General features: G+C 36.5%; 1 protein-coding gene across 1 annotated transcript in view; it reads right to left on the reverse strand.

Annotated features, from left to right (window-relative positions):
- Nucleotides 1-8155: 8155 nt before the first annotated feature.
- LOC111401129 overlaps nt 8156-12373 on the reverse strand; it is a 5401-nt gene continuing 1183 nt past the window's right edge. The window contains exons 2-5 of the mRNA XM_023028709.1: nt 11811-11875; nt 9821-10051; nt 9460-9564; nt 8156-9208 (exon numbers count right to left, since the gene is read on the reverse strand). Of these exons, the coding sequence (XP_022884477.1) occupies nt 8469-9208; nt 9460-9564; nt 9821-9998 (1023 nt within the window). The 5' untranslated portion in view covers nt 9999-10051; nt 11811-11875 and the 3' untranslated portion in view covers nt 8156-8468. The remainder of the gene's footprint in view (nt 9209-9459; nt 9565-9820; nt 10052-11810; nt 11876-12373) is intronic.

Below are 12373 nucleotides of genomic sequence, written 5' to 3' on the forward strand. Positions count from 1 at the left end.
CAAGAGTAGATAAATTAATTCAAAAAACAAAACAAAAAATGATGTCCAGGTAACAAGCTCCAATTTTTTTTTTTTAGTTCGCAAAATAGCAGATTTTATACAACAGCCATAGGATAAAATGTTTACAGTTATTTTTATTTATTTTGTGTGTGTATGTGTTGGGGGGGGGGGGGGGGGGGGGGGGGGGGATCGCACCGTCCTATGTGGTGTGATAGTCGAATGGGGAGCCACCACGTTATCGGGTAACCCACCCTCACCCAATGATATGAGACATGATCACGTAAGATGATGCGACAACCCCCACCGAAATTTTTCTCATACTTGTTTATTTAGGTGGTTTCAAATAGCTTATAATTTGCTTTTCAGGAAATTATTTACTCTTGGTTGTTGACTAGCTCTATATTATGTCATGTTATGATTATTGTTTTCGTTTTACAAAATTTCAGCTGGGGTTCCTAAATTTTGTCTGAACTCAATTTGTTATTTTATCAAATCAGAATGAATATTCAAGCGACTTGTTGGGCTAGATTTAAAAATAACATTTTGTGAAAAAATATTCAAGAGCTTTTTAAGCTTCGTGAGATTTATCAATGTTGCCCAATGCACTAGTCCAAAGAAAATAGTTTGAATCGTGAGATTTGTCAATGTTGCCTAATGCACTAGTCCAAAGAAAATAGTTCGGATAAAAGCCACCCAAGTTATTGAACGTCAAAAGTAATAATAAATATAAAATTGTAAAGTGTAACTCGTATTTCTCAAAAAAAATGCATCTCTTTTAATTTGCTAATCTGGTTGGAAGGCCACACGGGCAACCCCGGATTGGCTCAAATGTGTTCACTTGGATTGCGCTTTTTTGTAAGGCTGTTGGACCATTGGATTCAACCTATGGCTGAGATTAATCTACCCCGCTATGAGATTCTTGGAGAGCTGGACGATTGAGGTCACTTTTCATTTTACCTTGATCTCTAGATTTTTCGAGTCTTTCTCTTCCGGACTCTCAGTCTTCTTCTGGTTTCTTCAATCTTTGATATCTTATGAGTTGTCTATCCAAAATTTAATTCAAGATTTAATTCAAGATTACACCATGTCCATGAGTATATACCAACCTTTTACAGAAATCACGATGTGTTCGAAGGTCAAATTGTCTCAATTCGATGAAAATGGAGATTACTCAATATGGAAGCAGAAAATGAGAGTCATTCTGGTTCAACAGAGGGTTGCTAAGGCCCTTGATGATCCTAAAAAATTTTTATGCTGAATTTAAGACAAAACCAAATGAAATTGAAGACATGAATGAAATTGTTTATAGGTCTATAATTTTACATCTATAAAATTGAAAGACAAGTAGTGAAAAGCCTAGCACATAATGAGAAAAAGTTTGATGATGAAGACCTTGCTGTAATCCTATTGAATTCATTACCTAACTCATATAAAGATGTCAAAAATGCAATAAAATATTCAAGGGATAAACTAACTCAAGCTATAGTCATTGATGCTTTGAAATCTAAGGAGTTAGAAGTAAAAAAAGAAACTAAATCTAATCCTAGAGATGAGAGCATGTTTGCAAGAGGAAGACCTGAAAAGAGAAAAAATAATTTTCCACAAATAAAGGAAACGGAAAGCTAAAACCAAATCAAAAAGCAACTAGAAGTGCTACAATTGTTGAAAACCGGGACACTTCAAAAGGGATTGCTTTGAACCAAAAATGAAACAAAGAGATCTGAATAATGGAGAGTTAAATAATAACACTATGAAAGCTGAAGTTGACAGTCTCTATGTTATGACTGTATCTAGTGAGGAAATTAATGAAGATTGGATATTAGACTCAGGATGTACCTTTCACGTGTGCCCAATAACAAACTGGTTCTTTAACTATAAAGAAATAGAACCTAGAAAATGTACATAGGGATAATAATTTACAGACTGTTGTTAGAATTGGAGACATTGTCATAAAAATGCATGATGGCACTGTCAGGCCAATCTTGAATGTAAGATATGTCCCTAATATGAAAAGAAACCTACTATCTTTAGGGATCCTTGAAGATGAAGGACATACCTTCAAGTCTGATAACAAAGTATTAAAAATAATGAAAGGTTCTCTAGTTGTGATGAAAGGACCAAAAAGAAATCCATTGTACTACCTCGAAAGCAAAACTAATATTGTTCCTAATTCCAATCTCCTCACTGTTACTGAGAATAAAACTGAATTGTGGCATAAGAGAATGAGACATATTGGGAATAAAGGGTTAAAATCTTTAAGTAATCAAAAGTTACTAGGGAAAATTTTAGTTGAAACATTAGAGTTTTGTTAAACACGTTTTCTTGGAAAATCTCACAGGGTGAGCTTTGAAACAGGTTCACATGTTACCAAGAAACCCTTAGACTATGTCCATGTTGACCTATGGGGGCCTTAAAGTCACCCCACTTTTGGAGGCAACCTATATTTCTTATATATTGTTGATGACTATTCCAGAAAAGTGTAGATCTTTCCTTTAAAGACTAAGTCAAACACCTTTCAAAAATTCAGAATATGGTTAAAAATGGTTGAAAAACAACTGGATAAAAAATTAAAAACCTTAATGACAGACAATGGTCTTGAATTCTAAATTTGAAAATTTCTGCAAACAGAAAGGTATCTTGAGACAAAGGACTATCAAAACACTCCTAACAAAATGAAGTGGCAAAAAGAATGAACAGGACCTTGATAAATAAGGTCAGATGTATGCTAATCAGTTCAGGACCTGCAAAAGGGTTTTGGGCTGAAAATGTGTGTACAACTACATATTTGATTAACAGATCACCTTCCTGTTCCATTGGATTTAAAACACCTCAGGAGCTATGATCTGGCAAAAAATGAAATCTCTCTAATATCAGGGTATTTGGGTGTGCTGCCTATGCACATCAAGTTGAAGGAAAATTAGACCCTCAAGCAACAAAATTTATCATGTTGAGTTACCCTGAAGGTGTAAAGGTTACAGACTATGGGCATTAGGGGTTTAGGGCATTAAGATCATTAATAGTAGAAATGTGAGGTTTAATGAATCTAAGATGCCATGCTTAAAACTCAAATCTAATAAACTAGATAACTACCTAACCAAAAGTGAGGTGAAGCTCACCAAATTAAGCAGTACTCAACTTGATAGTATTAAAACTAACATTTCCACACTTCAAGAAGAAGAAGGAGAACCTAATGAAGGTGAAGTTGGAGAAATCCTACCTCAGACACAAATTCAATTTGAAAATCAGGTTGACCCCATAGAGGATACCTCTCTTCAGGACTATCAACTTGTAAGAGATAGGGAAAGAAGGCAGGATAAACCCAACCCTAGATATGAATCACAAAGTCTTACAGATTTTGCCTTAATGTCTAGTGAAAGTATAGAACAATTTGAACCTGTTTCTTATGAAGAACCAGTTAGAAGACCAAAATCTAGGAATTGGAAAAGGGCTATGGAAGAAGAAATGCAATCTCTAAATAAAATCAAGACTTGGAAATTAGTTGGAAAACCTAAATATCATAGGATTGTCCAATGTAAGTGGATTTACAAATTAAAGGAGGTGAAAAATTCTACTAATCCTTTAAGGTACAAGGCTAGACTTGTAGCTAAGGGGTTTACCCAAAAAGAAAAAATAGATTATAATGAAATATTTTCACCTGTGATAAAATATAGGACCATTAGGCTGATCCTAGCATTAGTGGCTCATCTTAATTGGGAGCTTTAACAAATTGACGTTAAGACGGCCTTCTTACATGGTGAACTGGATGAAGATATTTACATGTTTTAGCCTCAAGGCTTTAAGGTGAAGGGTAAAAATGACCGCGTTTAAATTGCAAAAATCATTGTATGGACTTAAACACAGTCCCAAGCATGGTATAAACGGTTTGATTCGTATATTATCAAAATTGGTTTTAAAAGTAGGTATGATGCTTGCCTGTATTATAACAATGCTAAGAGTGGATGTGAAGTTTACTTATTGTTATACGTTGATGATATGCTTAAAACTAGTGCAAGCAAGACTGAAATCTTAAGACTCAAAAACCTTTTAAAATCAGAATTTAATATGGAGGATTTAAGTAACGCCAAAAAGATTTTAGGAATGGTTATTAAGAGGAATAGATTTGAGAATAGATTAACACTCACTTAGCAATCTTATCTGGATAAAGTTGTAACTAAATTTGGCATGAAAGAATCTAAACATGTAAATGTTCCTTTAGCTGCTCATATGAATCTATCAACTAGGCATTCCCCAAAAACACAAGACGAAATTAAGGCAATGGAAAACATCCCATATGTCAATGCCATAGGATCTGTTATATTTTCTATGATAACCACCAGACCTGATCTTGCTTATGCAATTAGTTTTTTAAGTAGATTTATGTCCAACCCAAGGAAACCACATTGGGTAGGATTAAAATGGCTGCTGAGATACATTAATGGGACATTAAATCTAGGACTAGCGTATAAGAAGGGGTCAAATAATTTGACTTTAAAAGAATATGTAAATGCTGACTTTGCCGGTGATAAAGATCAAAGAAAATCTACTATGTCCTATTTTTTTACACTAGATGACAATTGCATAACATGCAAATCTCAGTTACAGTCTATAGTAACTTTGTCGAGTACAGAAGCGGAATATATTGCTATAATTGAGACCGTAAAAGAATGCATCTAGCTAAAAGGAATTTTAAAAGAATTGAACTTCCTGCATGACACTCCTACAATTTTTACTGACAGTCAAAGTGCGTTATTACTCTGTAAAAATCTCGTGTATCATGAAAGGTCCAAACATATTGAGGTGAAGTATCACTTTATTAGAGAAAAACTATCTGCAAGTGAAGTTAATCTGATTAAGATTCATACAGATAATAATCCATCAGACATAGGAACTAAAGTTGTAACTGTAAGTAAGTTTAAGACATGTTTATCCTTACTGAATATTGTTACAGGTTAATTCTTTTGCAGGTACATGGGCAATGATGTAGGATTAGCCAAATTAAGCACACATAAACAACCAAAGAGAGTTATATTTTTGTGAGAACCAAGGTGAATAATATAAAGTGTAACTCATGTTTCTCAAAAAATAAATGCCACTCTTTTAATTTGCTAATCTGGTTGGAAGGCCACATGGCAACCTCGGATTGGCTCAAATGTGTTCACTTGGACTGTGATCCTTTGTGAGGCTGCTAGACCGTTGGATTCAACCTATGGTTAAGATTAATCTATCCTACTATGAGAATCTTGGGGAGCTGGACGATTGAGGTTACTCTTCCTTTTTCCTTAGTATCTAGATTTTTCGAGTGTCTCTTTTCTGGACTCTCAGTCTTCTTCTTTTGGTTTCTTCGATCTTTGATCTTTTATGAGTTGTCTAGCCAAAATATTGGTTGAATATGTGTGATTCATGTTGAGAATGAATAATTAAAGTTGCTAAATAAGTTAAGACTAAACCTCGGACTTATGATGAATAAATTTCAGTTTTCTATCCAAACTTTGTCGTGCCATTTTAGATAGAATTCTTGGAGTTTTTGGACAACAACAGTGGGGAATCAAGTAAGTTGAAGGTCGATGGAATAAGTTACGCACTTTTTCATATGTTGTGTTCAATGTACCCGAGAATAAATTTTTGCATGTGTTTTGAGTGTGGAGTAGCGCGTTGCTGGGTTAAACTCCATTAACGTATGCTAATTGCCATTTCCACCCTCTGTTTTAGTTTCATTTATTTAACAAACTGAAGCTGACTAACGTAATCATTTGTTTTTGTTATTTGTTGGAACTTATAAAGTTATAATAGGACATAAAGGTAGTCTACGAAATAAAAAGGAAATAAGGAAAATTTTAATTTAACCCGAATTTCAAAGATCTAAGAAACACGTTTTTTGTTACAAATTTAAATCCTAATGTCGGGGTTGTTACAAAATGCCTCAAGCATAAATATTGTGAAGTGATCTATACTTATAGAATAAATCTATACAACTTTAAATAAGGAAAGAATTTGAATATACTGTTGGAAAAAATGGTTTAATGGGTCAACTTTGAGCCCAAATTTCAGTGGGACCCACCTTTTAAATAATGCGGGACCTAGCATATTCACGTTCTACTCCGCGAGATGATTAACGTGATATATTTATTTATCGAAAACCATTTAAAATTGAATGAAATATTAAGCGTTAAAGTAACCCACATAAACTAAGGATTATGGAAGAATTTGATTTTTCAAACACTTATCCCACATAGGAAAGTTAGGAAACTTTGGTGTGGTTTATAAGGTGGAAGATTGGAATTGGGTTTGGGCCCCAAGGGGTACCAATAGTCTTTGGAAGGGGGAAGACCTATATCCCATTAGGTTCGGTCATAAACCCACACGCGCGCGCTGCCGCCGCCGTCCGTCCGACCGGCCGGCTCGACTCGGCTCGGCACGGCACGAGCACGAGCACGTGCCCGAGTCCGGTCCGGTTCGGTGCGGGTCCTGGTCGACCTTTACACTATATTAACTTTTTGGACAAAATTTATTTAAAATTTTGGGCCAAATTGTAAATAATCAAATTCTTGGGTACAAAATTTATTTAAATTTTGGCTTATTCCGGGTGTTTTATTTTCTTGTAACAGTCGACTGTTTCGACTGTTTACCGACCAAACAGTCGACTGTTTACCGACCAAACAGTCGACTGTTAGCCGACTGTTAATCGACTTAACAGACACGACTTTTAAGAACAGTATGTCTGTTCGGATTTTTGAGGCTTGTCTGAAAGGTGATGACTGTTCGAATGGCCACGAACAAGTCTATAAATAGCCAGCCTTTCTACCAGAAAATTTACACCATTTTCATTGCAAACTTTCTGTGCTTTGAATCTCATTTCCCTATCTCTCGTTCTGATATTGTCTCGAAGTCAAAAACACTTCGTTGAGTTCGTTGGAACTCCTACAGACTGCAGTGCTGCTTCCGTAGGAGACGAAAAATTCGTTCTATCCTGGGAAACGATTGCTGGACGCCTTTAGCACCATTGAAGGCAACAAATTCGTTTTAAGGACACATCGTGAAGTCGGTGGGCTCGAATTACAATTTCTGATCCTGTTGATCAATTCCTGCATTCAGGTAATTCTGTCCGATTGTTTTCGAAGGAGTGAATTCAAACTCTAGAAACAACATATACACCATAAATTGTAATTTCCTAGAACTAAGGTGTCAATTATAGGACCTAGAATCATATCTCGTAGAATCATGGAGAATCAATTATCTTCTTGATCACGATCAGGTGAAGCGGATTCCCCTACACTATCTTTACTATTTTAAACAGTGCTTATTCGAGTAGATGGTTGTTCTGCCTTCAATATTGAACTTTTGCAACAGCAACTCGAGCAAAAATGACAAACAACTACGCTTTATTCTCCATAGATTTAGTAGCTACATAAATCCTTGTTGACTGCTCTATTCAGTTCATTGCTCACTCATCTAACTCAAGCAAAAACTAAAAATAAAAAACAAGTATTTGATGATGAAGATTGAATCGCTGGCTGAAAATGAGTCTTCGAAGATTCCGAACTTCTGTCATCGAATCTTGCTCAAAGGCTGGACTAACTAAAGTTTAAAAGGACTGATCTAAAAGTGCAAAATTTGATTTCGAGTGAATAGACATTGAACCTGAGATCTCTTTTGAAGAAGGAAACAAGTCAAACCAACGCACACACCAGTAGGATAATTGATCAAATATCATAAGCATCATTATCCTGTGCTGGACTTACTTAACGAAGATTTTCCCACTTGTGATAACTAGATTGCTCGAGACTGATCAATAAAAACCTACCATCAACTTCCCACTTTTATGTCACACGATAATGCTAGATTAGAAACTAAGGAGAAGGACATGAGTCGCCATGTTAAAGTCAAAAGAGCGATCCAAATTCTGCTGAGTAGGATTTGAACCTATGACAAGTCAGTTGAGATTATTCAAGAAATGGAGTACACACTGCTGAACTCAAAAATCAAAGGTAATATTTCAACACGTTAATGTCAACCAAAAAGCCAAAAACAGAGAACTTTCTACAAACCATTTGCAGATTTTAAGCTTTCAAATTAGGTGCACTTTAATTTGATATCAAAGTCCTATATCATGGAACACTGTCATTTTTAACATTGATCAGTATGCTGAAATCATTCGGAAACAGAAAGAGCGCAAACCCTTCTTGCATCATATATTTAGAATTGCAAGTTGAAGACTTAATGTGCTCGAAGTACAAAACATTGTTTCATTCCACAAAAAACTGTGTGAATCAGGCTTGATTCAAACTCTAAAAACTTATGAACATCTTATTCCTCCTTTCTTTTCACAAATGCACAAGAAGCAGAAAACAGAAAAATTGAATGAAAAGAACTAGAGATGAGATTCTTCAAAATTGGGAACTTCAGATCACGAGAAAACAGAGAGACACAAAAATGAAGCAAAACAAGAATGCACAAAAGGTCAATACTGTCTACAAAATATGGGGAAGTTGAGAATCCAATCTCTGCTGCAACTCTTTGATCTTTTCTGATAGCTCAGCCTTTTGCTCCTTGTAGCTCTGCAGCAGGTATTCTTTTCCCTCTATCACTTCCTTTAACTCGCTCACTTCCTGTCTCAGCATCTCAATCTTTCCCTCATCTCCTCTCCCTTTCTCCAAGGACTCCAAATTACTTTCAACTTTAAGATACGCATTTAAATGGCCATTCCTGCCTCCAGATGGCCATGCAGGAACCGTAGGGGGGTTGTTACTAGAATTCACATGCCCAACGCAATGATCAGCTATTGCCTTTCTTAATCTCTGTATTTCCCTCTCGGAATCAAATATGTCCCTGTTAGCGGCATCCAGCAGCAACTGGAGATGGGAAGAATGCGAAAGCTGAGCACTAAGAGAGTTCTGAAGTTCGGTAATTTGATCCTGCATTTCCAATATCATGTCATCTCTTCTTTTTAACTGCTGTCTCAGCTTTTGTATCACTTCTCGCTTGCTGAAAATATCAGATCCAGATTCAGAGACGCAAGGTGAGTCAGAGCTGTTTGACCGGTGGAATGGCTTCTGGGGCAGCTCAAGACGATCGGGAGAAGATGCCCAGATGACACCATTCTCTTTCCTAAGCTCAGAAGCAGGCACAGTCACTAAAGGAAGAACCATTTCAGGTTCTGTCATCATTTGGCCATCGCACTGTTGTTTGATTTCCAACATGTTTCCAGATCCTGTTCCATGAAATCGCTTAAAGAATTAACATTTGAATGTATGCATACTTTTTGATAAGCAAGAACCAAGTTTTATCTCCTCACACATGCAAATATATATAAACTCATCACAATTTCTAGAAAAATCAGTACAAAGAAATTTGTTCATAAAATGAAATAATCTTTAAAAGACAAAAAAAATTGAACAAGTTTCAATAAAAACTCAACTCCCTGAAAAACTGAAGAATAGGAACAGAACCGAAAGGTTTTACCTGAATAACAATTGTGACAACCATTCTCATCTTGAGGAAAACGAAAAGCATTTGAATGCATATGGCTGTTCCTTAACTTCTTCTCGTCAGTAGATTTTCCATTTCCTATATTATAAACAACTCTTCTTTAAGAGCATATAACAAATTTACATACAAGAAGATTGATTTAAATTTTATTCCCAATAAACTACAAGCCTGCTTGGGAGAGATTTTTCAAGTGAAAAATGACTTTTTTGAAGAATGTGTGGTTAAAAAGTAGGGAAAAGCTATGTGTCCCATAACATTTGAGGTAGAAAATGATTTTCGGAAAATCATTTTCAAACAAGCTCTAAGAGTTGGTGACGTGAATCCTTTTCCGTACCTTTTAAAAGATTGCCACTATTTTCAGGTCGTTTGGCGTCAAGTACCTGCTTCAGCTTAAATCCCAGGCGAACTGATAATGCACTCAACAGAGCACTGCCTGCGATAAGGACCCAGTTTGGGCCCTCAACCTGCAAACCTCTGGAACTCCTAGGCACCTCATTGGTCCTTCGCTTCATGTCAAAATATATCAAGCAAAAGGATGGGAATCTTCTGGTGCATCCAAGTAAGCCTATATCCAAAGTTTAACACAAATTCGTAAATAAGCAAGAAAATATTACGCAAAAGCTTAACTCGCTCCAATGTCAGAAGAAGTATTACAGGTCTAACAACTAAAGGACCTACATGAGTGAATAATGGAACAACGAAATAGTGAAATTTTGTCCTAACTCTCATTTCTCAGTCTCCAAGGAACAGAGATAGTCTAATCGGAAAGGGGTGTCATAAGAATACCAGGTAACATTGGCTATCCACAAGTTATGATGCTGGGACTCGAGTACGGATATACATCTAAGTGTTTGATCTTTTATTTTTTAAAATGTAAAATACAAGGATGTGGCTAAAAAGATTTCAAATTTCAGACACGGCTACGTGGATGTCTTTCAAGCTTCAGGCCCGAAAATTTTGTTTTAGAGTATTCTGTTAGTTTCAAATAAAAAATTGCCGTGATTGCATTGCTACTGCATTGATGTTCATTAAGTTATTTGCAGCTTTTCAAATAAAACCCCATATTACCACCAATACTGCCGCATATACAGCCCTAATCCGAAGTAACCAGATACATGAGCAGTCTACATACCACGGCCCAAATCAAACCAAAGTCATATACATATAATTCAGCCGAAACACCAATTTACACACCTAATCCCACTAGCCCATCAAATACATTAAATCCAGCCCCCACACAAACAGCCCAATTGAACAGACCCATTCATCTGCTCAAAATCCATTTATTCAAAAATGTCACAAAATTCATTCCCAGCCCATCACAAACCCTAACTCGGCCCACATCCTCTCGCCTTCTCCAAAATCCACCTCTACCTCTACATCAGCGGGCGCCACCACGTCGGTAGCTACAATCAACAATCACCACCACAACACTGTTGCCAGTCACACATCCAACATAAACAATGCAAATAACCAAGCCCATCTCCAATCAATTCAAGGAAACCCCATAACCCATAACCCAAACCACCAACTGCCGCTTCCACGCTCCGACACCATAGTCACCTAGGTTGCTGTGTCGACCTAAAAATTGAAGGATCCACCCTGTATTTCATACCAATACCCGTGTCGTGTCAACACATGTATGCCACCTGGAATGCCAAGTCCGAGCATTACAGTCTACAAGTTAAATCTATGTTTGAAGCAGCGGTCACAAACCTTTTTGTCTTATCTGGGTTGGACAGAAAGACATGCTGATGGACTGAGTCTGTAGGCTGTAGCTACATTCGTAGATGTCTAACTGACAACAGGCTTAACTGTGACAATGACTGATTCAAACTGGACAACTCCCAACAGGCTAAATCAAAACTTTCCCAAAAGTCCTGCAAGCTTAACTGGGACAATAACTTATTCAAACAGTACAAGTCCCAACAGGCTAAATCATAACTTTCCCAAAAGTCCTGCAGGCTTAACTGGGACAATAACTTATTCAAACAGTACAAGTCCCAACAGGCTAAATCATAACTTTCCCAAAAGTCCAGCTGACCCAGAAGTAAGCCAATATCTCTGTTTGGGATTCTCAATGTAGGCTGCAACCCATTTTAAAATTCTCATTACCTGGAAAGCTTCTAATTCTCAAAACGGAATGGAAATAAATAGTTAAATCATTTCACTTTGCATCCAATATCAATTTACGTAACAGAAGTAACAGAAAGTGAAATATGAACATGCTAGGAAGACAAGCACTAGCAGGTACACGCAGCAAATAAAAAAAATGTGCAAAAGTCTGATATATACTATTCAACCATAAGACCAAGCAAACTTACTTTTACATACTCCAGCTATTGAGACAGCTTCTGCGGAACGTAGTAGGCTTTTGGAGTGCAAGTTGCTGCACGAAAAATCACATATGACAAGTAAAACGAAACATTCAACTAAATTCATGTAGCACAATCGCAAATTTGACATCCAAAGACCAACTAGCTACATTAAATGTGTTTCGGTAAGAAACGGTTGGAACAAAAAAAAGTTCATATAAGCAAATAACCTAAAAATTGAATAATAAGAATATTACACCTGACATTACCACACAAGTCACACTTGTCGTAGAACTCGTACGGGAGCTGTTAATCCTTTTTAATTATCACTTTCGATTGTCCATGCAATCTTCTTCGACATTATTGAAACATAAACCAAAATAATTAATATTAATTATTCTTGCTAGTTGCTACCATCACAAGAAGAGAAAATAGCAGCAGTCACTTACAGGTCACCCAAGTCTCCCCAACTTGGAAAAAGATAAATATCAATCAGCACCTTCATCCCAGAGGCGGCTAAAGATATCCTACCGACCTTTTTTTTTTTTTTTTTTTTTTTGGGTTATCAAAAG

Source organism: Olea europaea, chromosome 10 (genome assembly GCF_002742605.1).
Source record: "Olea europaea var. sylvestris chromosome 10, O_europaea_v1, whole genome shotgun sequence".
Lineage (NCBI taxonomy): Eukaryota > Viridiplantae > Streptophyta > Magnoliopsida > Lamiales > Oleaceae > Olea > Olea europaea.